The sequence below is a fragment of the Melanotaenia boesemani genome, chromosome 12 (genome assembly GCF_017639745.1).
Source record: "Melanotaenia boesemani isolate fMelBoe1 chromosome 12, fMelBoe1.pri, whole genome shotgun sequence".
NCBI classification, from domain to species: Eukaryota; Metazoa; Chordata; class Actinopteri; order Atheriniformes; family Melanotaeniidae; genus Melanotaenia; species Melanotaenia boesemani.
This window is the reverse complement of record NC_055693.1, coordinates 19095710-19108467: the sequence shown is the minus strand read 5'-3', so window position 1 is coordinate 19108467 and position 12758 is coordinate 19095710. Positions and strand designations below refer to the sequence as shown.

Below are 12758 nucleotides of genomic sequence, written 5' to 3'. Positions count from 1 at the left end.
TGCATTTGAAATCTGTCCCTTTCAGAAAATTCCTAGTCGTTTTTTTTATCTTGTCTTGTGACAATGGTTTATCAGAGCATAAGCCATAGTGTGCTGAGAGAAATGCAACTTCCACAGCTTAGGTTCATTGATGCTACGTATGCGTGTTTATGTTCTGTTCATGTATGTGTTGATTTGCTTGCAGGGCCTGAGTAAGAAAACAGGTGTGTCATCCAGTGTGCTCCAGGCTCTGTGGATTAGCTTTGGGGCCGATGGCCTTTCTGCAGCCTTGGCTTCTCTGAGGAACCTCTACACACCTAATGTCAAGGTAAAGATGTTCTCCATGTCTTTTCCAGCTTCTGCATGCAAAAGACATATATGCTGGTCTTCGTTTTCTAATAGGAAGGTGGAATTTTTCAGATGAAATCACTGTAAAAAGAATACTGGTGGATTTATTTTATTCTTTTTTTGAGAGAGGTGTCAGCAATTAATCAATTGGTTTATAATAGCATAGGATGAGGTGAAGGGGAAAGAGCAATATAAATACAAAACAGAAGGGATGAGCAGTAGAAACTGAACTTTGGATGTAGATCTCTTTCTTTCACTCTTTATATAAAGTCTGTCACCACTTGATTTAATTCACAGATGAAAAATAAAACAGACTTTCTTTCAAATCTTAGATTTTACATATCAGGATGTAATGACAGATAAAATGAAAGCTAAATGCAACGTCAGATGTACAACAATACATGACATATTTCACTGTTGTTCTTTATTTGACTGCGTTAAGATTCAAAAATAATGTGTAAAAAACTAAGTCCAGCCCATGATTCAGTAGAACAGAAAGTTGAACAAAAATAAACATTTTACTCTACATGCAAATATAATTATCTTAAGGTTTATTAATTGAGATATTTGTCACTTTGGAGCTACAGAGAAGCATCAGTAAATACCAATTTTCTTACTTACCCATTACGTAATTAAGCTAATGTTTGTAGGAAAGCTCATTAAACAGCTAAAAACTACCCTGTACAGTGTTTTCAGAGCAGATAATGACTGGACTTTCCAGGAAAGGCTGCTACGTCAAAATGATTAATTTAGCTTTGAAACACAATTATCCTCAGCTGTTCTTTGCTATTAACATTATTGTTTCAGCAAAGCTCCATCACTTGTTGTCTGCTTACGAGTTATTGAGTATACTTGTAAAATCCCTCAGAGACATTAGTAGCATGACCTTGTGCTGTCCTACAGGACACAGAGAGCCACTGTTAATTGATTCTAGAGGATCCAAACACAGAATTTCATCTCCTGTCGCTGAGCTCTCATTTGGCTGGGCTGTTCTGTTTGACAAGGTGTTTATTATTGATTTCCTCGTCATGGAATAATATAGCAAACTTGATAATTGCTTTTTGTGGAATTATTTGGTGTGTGACCTTTGCTTTGAGAGTTAGAATTAGTCACTGCTGATACAATAGTATCCACAAATCCTCGAGTCACTTTAGGAATATTGAATGCAGACCATTGAATGCAACTAAATTTCCATTGTGAAATTTTTGTTGTAGCATGTCCCCGTTAGTTTTTTTTTTATATCTTCTTCTTAGAAAACAGTCTGTTTCTACATTTATGCTGTTAGGTGAGCCGTCTCCTGATGCTGGGAGGAGCAAACGTGAACTATCGCACAGAAGTCCTGAACAACGCACCAGTTCTTTGTGTCCAGTGCCACCTTGGTCACCAGGAGATCGCCTCACTGCTTCTTGAGTTTGGTGCCAGCATAGATGTTGTGTCTGAAAACGGCATGAGCCCCCTTTGCTTCTCAGCCGCCGCAGGACACTTGGGACTAGTCATGCTGCTCTGTAAGAGGGGGGTCAAGGTGAGGACTTTGCTTGTATAACTGTTGCTATTTGTAATTAGAGATGTTGAATCTCGGGTTATAGCGTCATACTCTTGATACATATTTCTGTGTTACATTCATATGCTTTATCTCAGACATTAGGGTTTTGTTTTTTCTTTCTGCGCAGTAATTCTAAGAATCTTGTATTTCTGCCAGGTGGATCACATAGATAAGAGTGGGCAGTGTGCTCTGGTTCATGCTGCATTACGTGGACACACCGAGATAATCCAGTACCTGCTGGAGCTAGAATGGAGTGCAGAGGGGAAGCAGCAGGACTGCTCTCTGAAGGATAAAGCTCTGCAGCAGGCTTTGATTGCAGCCTCAAGCATGGGACACACACAGGTCTGAACGGCACACATGCATATCATTTTTACCCAGCATGTTAATCAAAATCCATGCATTAATGACTTTGAGGAGAAAGAAACTTTTATGAGGGTTTCTCAGGGATGATGACTTAAGGTCTGAATTGCTGTACAGCTTTGCATGGTGATAGCAGGACGTGGGGATCTAGTGCAATGCTTTTAGCTGTCCAGGTGTGATGTGGACTCAGGGTTTATTTTGGCTTCCTCATTAGCTGGAACGGGATCCCATGGCTTGGCTTAGAATAACAGAACTGGGCCAAAGTAAGCTGTTAACCTGCATGTAGAACAAGACCGTGTTCTACTATTAATCAGACTGGACTTGACTTTTATAACCTCATGCAGCAGTTCAGAGACTAGATATCATTTATTCTGCTTTCATTTATTTATGATCATTTGCTTGGATTTTTGTTGTTTTCATTATCTGCTTCAGTGTTGACATTTAGCACATGGTATCAACTTAAAAGGTTTATTTGATATCTTATGATTGGATAGTATGCCATTAATCTAACTTTCTGTTTTGGCAGGTTGTGAGGGGCTTGCTGGCATTAAAAAATGAGCATGCTGTGCAAATTGATAGTCATGACACTCTGTGGGGAGAGACAGGTATGTTGTCATCAATCTTTTTACATCACATGACTCTTTTGTATCATCACCTGCTGTTTTTGCATTCTGGACCTGACCGCCGTAAATGAGGGCTGTGGCAGAAGGTCTCGTCTCTGCTCTGCACAGTAACGCCCTCTCTTTGATGCAGAGGTCAATCAGCCTGAACATGTGCACATTTAATGCATGCTCTTAAGTCTGCTGTGTTCTACTCTGGTAAACACAACACTTTCTATTGTTTTGTGGGTTTCCGCCTACAGACAGCACGGTTTTTCCTGTGAGCTATTGGATTTCAGCTCCTGTTTTCCTTTGGAGCTTTATGTTAACTTTCTGGTTATATGTACAACATATATTGCCTTTATCTGTAATAGATTATGACTTAAACATCTATTTTCACCATTTAGTGGCAGGCATCAACATAAAATAAAAACAGCAAAAAGTGACTGATAAGTCTACGACAGGTGATATAACATCACATAAAAGTAATGTTGGAAGATTAAAAACAACAAAGGCAAGACGTGGTTGTAATGTTGGTTCACAGTAGGGTTTTTTCTGCAGTCTTCAACACTAAATCAGGTGAACCAACAGCAGGTCTTTTCCATTTCCCAATGTAGATCCTAAAATTACTTCTAATACATCAAATAATTTTCAGATTTAAGCGGTGTCAGAGTTTCAGTATTTCTTAAAAGATCAGCAAAGAAATGTTTTGACTCTCATGTTCAGTGTCAGCTTTTCTGACAGTATAAACATTCCAGGGATGTAACAGTTCAAATAATTTTCTGTCTCATTTGAGACAAACTTGAGGTTGGGGTTTTTGTGCATAATCATGCTTACATGAATAATAATAATAAAAAAAAAACAGTACAATTGTAATTAGAGTTGCTTTGTGACTGTCTCAGTTGTAAGCCAGCAGGATTTTAGCAGTAACAGTTTGGTGCTTCAGGAATGTAGGTCAGCGAGGAAGAGGAGAGGTTAATCACTGTGGTTAACTGGTGCTAGTGGTTAACTTCTGGTCTTTTTACTCTCCTGGACCAAATATTTCTCTGTCAAAATTTAGTAACTTTAGTAACACCAGAGGTTAGTAAAAACACTTGAGTTTGTTAAACCAGAAATTAGGAAAATTTTATCTTCCCCTTCAGAAAGATAGCTTAAGTTGTTGTTTATAAGTCACCATAGTAACTAAATGCGAGCCTAATCTGCTCACTGGCAGCTTTTCCTTAACAAACACCCATTTCCCCATTCATAAAGACAAAATCAAAGCACATGACTGACCTCAATTTCTGTAAAAGTTCCCTATTTTAGATATTAGGTTGTTGCTCCATTTTCACATGTGCTGCTCTCTGGCAGTTTAACAGGTGGCTGTCATGTCTGAAAAAGCAGCTCTACTCTACTTTTTTGTAACAATTTGCAATTGAAATCTTACTTGGTCAGATCTGGAAATCTTCCCCCATCACTTTATCTCTTTGAACTCACCATGTCTGAAGCAGACACACTCATACAGTTGGCAGTAGGTATTACTTTAGCATATTATGTGATTTGCAGAAGAATCACACAGCTTGTGTCAGAAAATAATCAACAGTGATGGCTGGACTGTGCTACTCATTAATTGGTGCAGTATGTTAATTTTATTGCAGTGTATGAGCCTGTTGTGGGAAATCTCTGATCACTACAGCACATTGAAACTTGCTTCAGCTTCTTCTCAAACAAAGAGAACTGTACGCGGTCTTCAGCTGAACTGAAAAATTATATTCAAGCTTATAAGAATTACACTCATGATTTAAGTGCGGCTACTAACATGAGTAAGAATCTGTCCAGTTCTGTAGTCTGTACATAGAAAAGCAACATTGTTTTACACAATTGCTTTGAATGTAATACAATATGACAATGACATGTAAGAAAACTGTTACCTACATGCAAATTATGCATTTAGACGTGAGCATTGGTGCTCCTCCCAGCTATATGCAGAAATACCTACAACAGTGACAGAAAGCTTAAGCTTGTGCATTGGGACAGTTTTATAAAACATGTAGTCTCAGAGAGAAGTAAAAGGAGCATAAATGATGATAAAGCTGATATGTTGCACAACTCAATAGGACTGCAGTTCTGAGTAAAGACCCATGAGCAGAGCTTTTTATTGTGAACCTCTCTTCCGTGCTTTTTCTGCTTAGATTCTCAGCTACTCCACACACAATGAAACCTTCTGAATACATCCATGAGTTTTGTGCATCTTTAAATGTAGAACAACTCCCTGCTGATGTTTAAAGGTGTAGCAGCAGCCTCAAAGGGACACGCTACACATGTCTTCTGCTGTCATGGCTGAGTCTGCCACATTTTCTTCCCACCAGTATTCTGTGACCCTCCTCTGCCAGCCCAAAGCAAACAGCAAACATGCTAATTATAGGGCCAGCACTGTATGAGACTGTGTGTAGAAGAATTAGCCTGCAGCAGAACTGAGGAGATTGTAGGTGATTAAGAAGAAGTTGAGCATCCAAACCTTTATATTTACTTTTGCATTTCATTCCTAATTACATTTAATGACAGAGTTGGATTCACTGATCATATGTTTATATGTTATTATTATTTTAATTTTTGTCCACAGTTGCCTCTTTGTATGATGCATTATATTGTTTCTGACAATCCTTTTGAGACCAATGTTGGACCTTTTGTAGAAAGTCAGATACCCTATATGCATTTGGCCTTGGAAATCAAATTGCAGTGTGGTGCCCAGATATTGATCACACTCAGACATTTAATCTTTCTGTAGCTGTTTGTTTACTGTTTGGCTCTATTTACAAAGTGAAACCTCTTGGCGTTCCTCCTTCAGTAATTTATGAGCAGGTTACAGGTAGCAGGATGGTGTTGCCCTGTGGCACCACTGATCTGAAACAGTTTTGAACCTTTTGCTTGAACACATGCATGTATATTTTTGCGCATTACTGGAAGAGGTCCTGCTTTGTGTGTTGTCAGAGGAAATGGATTATTGAAGACATTTATGACCATAAAATCAGATTCTGCTGACCATGCTGAAAAGCAGGATTTTTTGTTAAAAAAAAAAAAAAAAAAAATATATATATATATTATTTATTTTTTTTTTTTTTTAGATATGAATACGTGTACTGAAGAGGAGTTTAGTGTAAGATGGTAAAAAGGACTCATGCTGAATAGATACAAACACCAAAAAATATTAGGACTAAGATGTATTAAATTTCAACTTCACCTCAAGTCCCTATTCTGGTATTCAGCTGCAGTTTAATAATCCAGTCCTGATGATCTGATGCTGAGACTCTCACCACAGACTGCTTCTGAAATATCCCTGTCAAAACTCTGAAACAGTTCTCTGATCACAATCTGTAAGACTCTCTTGCATATTCATAATTAAATAGCATATCTCACATTTATGCAAATAGACCCGCTGTGTTCTGTGTTTAAATACAGGCAGATTAGACTGTACATCTGTGCAAGCTCTTTTAAAATCCCTTTTTAGGATGCAAAGCGCTTCCCTTTTATGCAAAAGAAGATAATCTAACTACACAGACTCATTCTTGGTGCAGCAGAACAAACTTCTGGCAAAAACCAACAAATTCATGTGCAGCATGAGTGCTAGCTTTAATAAATAATTTACAATACAATGACCTATTCTTGCACTTACATCTTGTACTTCTATGTATGTAATTGTTAGCACCTGTTGCCATGGCAGTATTTTTTTTTTTTTTTTTTTGCAGTATTTATCAAGAATCAAGATTTATAGTATTTTCAGTTTTTGAATATGTATTTAAATCTAAGATGCTGGATGATGGTAGTCCTTGGTTTTCTGCATGTCCTGCTCATGCTGATGAGGCTTTCTTGGTGCCCCATTACACACAACTGAAGACTGCAGGCATAAGATGCCTACACGAGAGGTACAGGTTCATTACAAAGGCTGAAAAGCAAATGCAGAGGTGTTTACAACGGAAAATACCAGCACAGCTCTAGCTTTTACATAGCTACTGGATTTATTGATCTCTTTAGGTTTATAAACTTAAAACAAAAAGTATATCCTTATTATAACAATACTTCTTATACCATTAGCGAGCCTGTTTATTTCCCTTTTAAATTGTGCCACATTCGTAAGGAAAATGCGTTTGTGGGACGAGCAGCAGAGTTGAGGATGTGGTTTGCCATGATAAACTTGCAAAATCTTCTCAGTCAATGTCAAACAGCTCATTCTGCTATCGACTCGTGTTTGTTGTTAGTTTTATTGGACTGGATGAATTGAAGTCTGAAGAAACTAGACATATTGTCAATTTAGTTGTTTTTTTTTCCATTTATTCAGGAGCCTCATTAGTATGTGGAAGAAGCATACAGTACACAGCCATAACAGCCAGACACCTCCTTCTCATGCTGCTCACACACTGCTGTGGGATGGTATCCCACTCTACAACCAGCATTTGTTGCAAGCCAGTCAATGTGGTGGTCACACTGGCACAAACAACACACCCAAACTGATCTCACAAATGTACAGTGGGGTTAAGGTTAGCTCTGCAGGCAGGTAATTCCATCCTGGAGGTAGTCTCTGATAAACCCCGTTCTGTGAGGGTGAGCGTTGTCATCTTGGAGTTCGGTCCCTGACACGAGGTTGCCACCAGCTGCAGAGTCTCTTCTCTCTAACTCTGCACTGAGATTGCCTCCAGTAATAACAAGCCTTGTTTTTCCCATGAGGGTGAAAGCTGTTACCTATTGGTGCATCAATCAGTGTGTTGGCAGACAGAATTTGGCATGTTTTTCATGGGTGCAACCCACATACTCAACTCTGCTGCTCATCCCACAAATGCAATTCCCTTACAAATATGGTAGCATTTAAAAAGCAAATAAACAGTCTTTCCTATATAAGTTTTATTGCCAATAAGCATTTTTACAACAAATTGTCAACGAAACAAAAATGTCGTGAATCTTTGAGCCATTATGTCATTTAAGTCTTGCATTAGATGCAATCAATTAGGCCTGAATGTTTGAGAATAGCTGAGACTTTAGAACACACAGCTATCTATCTTTCAGTCATACAACTGTTGTGTAGTATGTTCTTTGTAAACGATCAGCGTCCCGAATGCTGCTCGTGTTGCTCCCTGGAGTATAGCCTAACTTTAGCTGCTTGGAGTCATTGTTTTCTTGCGTGAACTGTGTGAGGATATCCATATTATGAGCAGATGGAGGGTGGGGTTTTTTTTGGCTCTGATGACTGTTCATCCAGATGGATGATGTCAGTTAGATGCAGAGGCTCAACGGCACCTTAAGTCTCTGAGGTGAATGTGAGAGCAGAGCTGCTCAGATTCTTATGGTGGATTTCTTGTTTGGAGAACCAGCGCTCATTAAAGACCAGTCCATCTGCTGACTGACTGTAAGCATTCTCTTTTATTCAAAGTAATGCTGTGTTTGGGGTGTTTCCCTAAAAGTAATTACAGTTAATGCCTGTTAGTCTTGGTCTGAAAAAGATACAAACAGAAACAGGAGTGATGTTTGACTTTGTTGGTTAATGTTCATCTGCTGATGCATGAAATGGCAGAATTCTCATCTCTCTGCGTGAGGCCTGGGAACCCTGAGGGAGGAATTTAATAAGCATAAACATATCTGTTTTTAAACTCGATTAGCACAGATCATTTGCTTGTATTTCTCTGCTTGTCTTTTGTTTGCAAATAATGGAAGTCACTATTTATATCCAAGCCTTATCTTTTCAGTAGTTATAAAACATGATTACCAGCTATAAAACAGTTTTTTGTACAAGTAGAATACTCATAAAGTCACCCTTTGCTAATAAAAAAAATTAGATTTTTTTTTTTTTTTTTAGTTTTTAAAAACACCATATTATGTTTTATTTCAAATTGTTGCAGCAGTGTTGATTAATAGCCACATTTACAGTCTCAGAAAGCTGAGATCAAACAGCGGTTATGTTCAACCACAGATAAGGCGAACCAATGCTGACTTTATGTTGGATGGGGCTTTACTGCTCATTTACATGTGCTGCTTGGAGCCGATTAAATAAAAAGCTAGCAGAACGTACAAGGAAGTTAGTGGAGGTTAACAGAAGCCAGCAGTCGCTCCCCAGACTGAGCAAGAAGGGGCTAGCTGTTAGCAGCTGAAACCTGGTTAATTGAGAGGACGCAAACTACATGCGCTAACTGCAAGCTACCTAATTTCTCAGTAAGGGAACTACGAGGTCTCACTGGACATTAGCTAGCTTCTCATTTCATCTCTTCAGTCATATTTCTTGCACTTCTGTAAAAAAATGCATGGCGTCAGAGCTACGCAAGTTCTCACAAATATACATGCTTCTCTTTTTTTCAGCTCTGACAGCTGCATCTGGTCGGGGGAAGATGGAGGTATGCAACTTCCTGCTGGAGCAGGGGGCAGTGGTGCAGCAGGTCAACCGGCGGGGGGTGTCTCCTCTGTTCTGTGCTGTCAGACAGGGACACTGGCAGGTACGATTCACTGAGCAGCTCATTTGATCCATACAAATCATCTGTCTGTATCCTTAGCAACCGAACCATGGTGGCTACACTTGAGTCGTGTTCAGACACACTGTGGTATTTCACTTCTGTTATAACTGCACTGTTGTCTGGACTCAGTCATTGTCCATGTTTAAATAACAATCTGTTTAATATCCGTTTGGCAGATCGCTGAGCTGCTGTTGCAACATGGTGCTGATATTAACATCAGTGACAAGCAGGGCAGAACCCTACTCATGGTGGCTGCCTGTGAGGGTCACCTGAGTACAGTTGAGTTTCTGCTATCAAAAGGTGAGCACCAATTAGTTTCATGGACCATGACTGTAAATTTATTAAACTACTTGCGTAGGTAAACATCCTGTGGTTATACTTGTTTTAAAGGTGCATCTTTAACTTCAATGGACAAGGAGGGATTGATGCCCCTCAGCTGGGCATGTTTAAAAGGACATAAGAATGTGGTGCAGTTTTTGGTGGAGAAAGGTGCGGTCATCGACCACACAGACAAAAACGGACGAACTCCGCTGGACCTTGCTGCCTTTTATGGAGATGCAGAGATTGTAAGCAAAAATGTTTTTTTTCATTACCACACACCACAAACAAACCGCGACCTTCACTTAACCTCGGTTAATGTCCCAGTGAGATTATTGAATGCATGATGCTGTGTGTTAGTGCAGCTCTTGACTGTGGACACAGTGTTTGTGTGTTGTTAAATGTCTGTGCTTTTCTGTAGGTCCAGTATTTGGTGGAAAGAGGGGCAGTAATAGAGCATGTGGACCATAGTGGGATGAGGCCTCTGGACCGGGCCATAGGTTGTAGGAACACGTCGGTGGTTGTGACTTTGCTGAAGAAAGGTGCAAAGCTGGGTAAGAACACTTTACTTTCAAAAATTAACTTTATAATGTTTAAATGTTAAATCTGATCCTTTTTTTTTCTAAATGTGTTACTGACATGTGCTGTATAAGTAGTCTGTGGCCTGCCGAGCTTTTCCAAGATTTTATAAAAGGAAAAACTGTTTTGTCTGAGCCTGTCTTGTTTGTCTTGCTAAGTATCTCATGGTACTAAGAATAATCTCAGACAATTTTTTTGGAATGTTGTGGGAAATCTGTTTCCATTCCTGCTTCGGTCTCACTCTTTCTTCAGTGTGTGTGTGTGTGTCTGTGTGTGTTTTAGCAGTATGTCAGGTCCATTTCTGCCTCTGGTGCTGCTTGACTAATTTCAAGAATGTGACTTATCACCCAAATGACATTCATAAAGCTATCTGGGTCTGCAGCCTATCTGCAGTGCGCTCTGCTCTTTAAAAAAAAATAATAATGGAGGGAACATGTGAATTTTCTCTGCAGTCCACACACATTCACTGCTGCACTTATGTGACCAGTTCAAGCTGAGTGACATAATTATATATTGTCACACTGCAGTTAATAACTCATTTTCCTCTCAATACAAATGATGGCTTTTGCTGTTGCATGACCTCTCTTCTCTTCACTTTCTCCCCACTAACTCTTTCTAAACTGCTCTCAATAAACTAAGGCTACAGAACGTCTCCTTATGATCGATCAGGTACAATCTTTAGGTAACTTTACCTTGTACAAGTATCATGAGAATACAGTGACCCTCTAGTGACATTAAAAACAACAGCATAAAATATCTTGTATGTCTACAGGGAACGCTGCTTGGGCTATGGCTACTTCCAAGCCTGATATCCTCATCATTCTTCTTCAGAAGCTGATGGAGGAGGGAAACTTACTTTACAAGGTAAATACGTGGCTGTCAATGTTAAACTGCACTTTGGTGTGTTAATGAAATGTTGTATAGCCTATATCTAATTTCCAGCTGCTGAAACAGGCATATGTAACATTAATGGAGCTTTCAGGTAATGTCATGTTTTTATCAGAAGGAACAGAAAGAATATAATTTAGCTAAACACCATGTAGTAATTATCATATTTTTCTTGCTTGGTTATATAAAGAAAATAAATAGCAGTGCATGTTTCACATCATTTACCACAGATAGCTTGATCAGTGTGTGACATTTAACAGATTGAGTTTTGCAGCAGAAAGGACAAACCTGTCAGATGTAACATGTTTGTGTGTGCGTGTTGTATTTGAGCATTCCTGTGTGTTGTATGTGTGATTGATGGGAGAGGAGTGCCTGAGCCAGAAAACAGATACCGTGGGGAGTGTCTGGTGAAAATGTTGCCCTGCTTCTCTCACCAACAGTTTCCACTTTTCCTTCTGGTTCTATCGTCTTCCTCATCACATGTTTGCCCTCTGTGTCCTTCAGAAAGGGAAGATGAAGGAGGCGGCCCAGAGGTACCAATATGCCCTGAGGAAGTTTCCACGAGAAGGCTTCGGCGATGACCTGAAGGCATTTAAAGACCTAAGAGTATCTCTGTACCTCAATCTCTCCCGCTGTCGCAGAAAAACCAATGTAAGTTACTCAAGAGACCCCTTCCCTGCTTTCTTTGCTCCCAAGTCAGTGTTTCGTTTTTAGCACGATTCTTCAGTGACTTTATATTAGACAATCACTCTCCAGATTTCTGCTAACATAATAGGTTTAAAAATTTGGTTAAAAAAAGACTTTTTTTTTCAAAGTATCCCAGTTATTATCCCTAAAAGTAGTTATCCCTAAAAGATGAGTTCGGTTGGTGTGTGAATTGATTTGACCTTAAGGGAAATTTGTTAATGCTGTAACATAGAAGGGAGAAGTGGAGAAAGCTTCTATTAAGCTGCTTCACTCAAATACTGCTGTGAAAAACAGTTCAAGAAGGGAGAATGTGAAGAATTTTTTTATTTATTTTTTTTAGCTAAACTGAATTTCATAAAATGACCTCAAAATAAAACATCAGGGAGAAGCCTTGTCTTCTTTGTACAGCTGAAATTTTCTGGGCAATTGTTTTAGCAGAGTTTGTTTATATAGGCCTTTGTCCAGCAGGAAGACTTTTGTGGTGTGGCAGCTGTTTATTCAATTATATGCTGCAAGCCAGCAGACAGCATGAGCGAAGCAGGCTGCACAAGTTTGTCTCCTGTGCCTTTCTACAGTAACTTCACCTGGGGTTCAAGTCGGGAATATATCTCTTCAGATGAAAGGCATTGTGTTGGAAAGTATGAGGTCTGTGATGCAAAGCAGAAACAAGGTTGTCTTAAATAAGAGCTGTGCTTATTCAGGCCTCAAAGCAACAAATCACTAAAACTTACATAAAACCAAAAATATTTTAAGCGTGAATAAAACTAATGTGTACCTGAATATTTTGTTTTACATCTGTCATCACCAAAACATGATGAATGTGTCAACTGGTTGACTTTAATTTACTGATCCTCCCTTTTTGTAGGATTTTGGGATGGCTGAGGAGTTTGCGACAAAAGCACTGGAGCTGAAACCCAAATCCTATGAGGCCTACTACGCCCGCGCCAGAGCGAAAAGAAGCAGCAGGTAAACTATTCAGCAGCT

At 39.2% G+C, this 12758-nt stretch overlaps 1 protein-coding gene across 4 annotated transcripts in view; it reads left to right on the top strand.

Annotated features, from left to right (window-relative positions):
* tanc1b (tetratricopeptide repeat, ankyrin repeat and coiled-coil containing 1b) overlaps positions 1-12758 on the top strand; it is a 99204-nt gene that overhangs the window by 83138 nt on the left and 3308 nt on the right. For all 4 annotated transcript variants that reach the window (XM_042001322.1, XM_042001324.1, XM_042001323.1 and 1 more), the window contains 11 exons: positions 185-307; positions 1613-1849; positions 2027-2212; positions 2757-2835; positions 9151-9284; positions 9479-9602; positions 9693-9868; positions 10042-10174; positions 10972-11063; positions 11592-11738; positions 12640-12740. In XM_042001322.1, the coding sequence (XP_041857256.1) occupies positions 185-307; positions 1613-1849; positions 2027-2212; positions 2757-2835; positions 9151-9284; positions 9479-9602; positions 9693-9868; positions 10042-10174; positions 10972-11063; positions 11592-11738; positions 12640-12740 (1532 nt within the window). The remainder of the gene's footprint in view (positions 1-184; positions 308-1612; positions 1850-2026; positions 2213-2756; positions 2836-9150; positions 9285-9478; positions 9603-9692; positions 9869-10041; positions 10175-10971; positions 11064-11591; positions 11739-12639; positions 12741-12758) is intronic.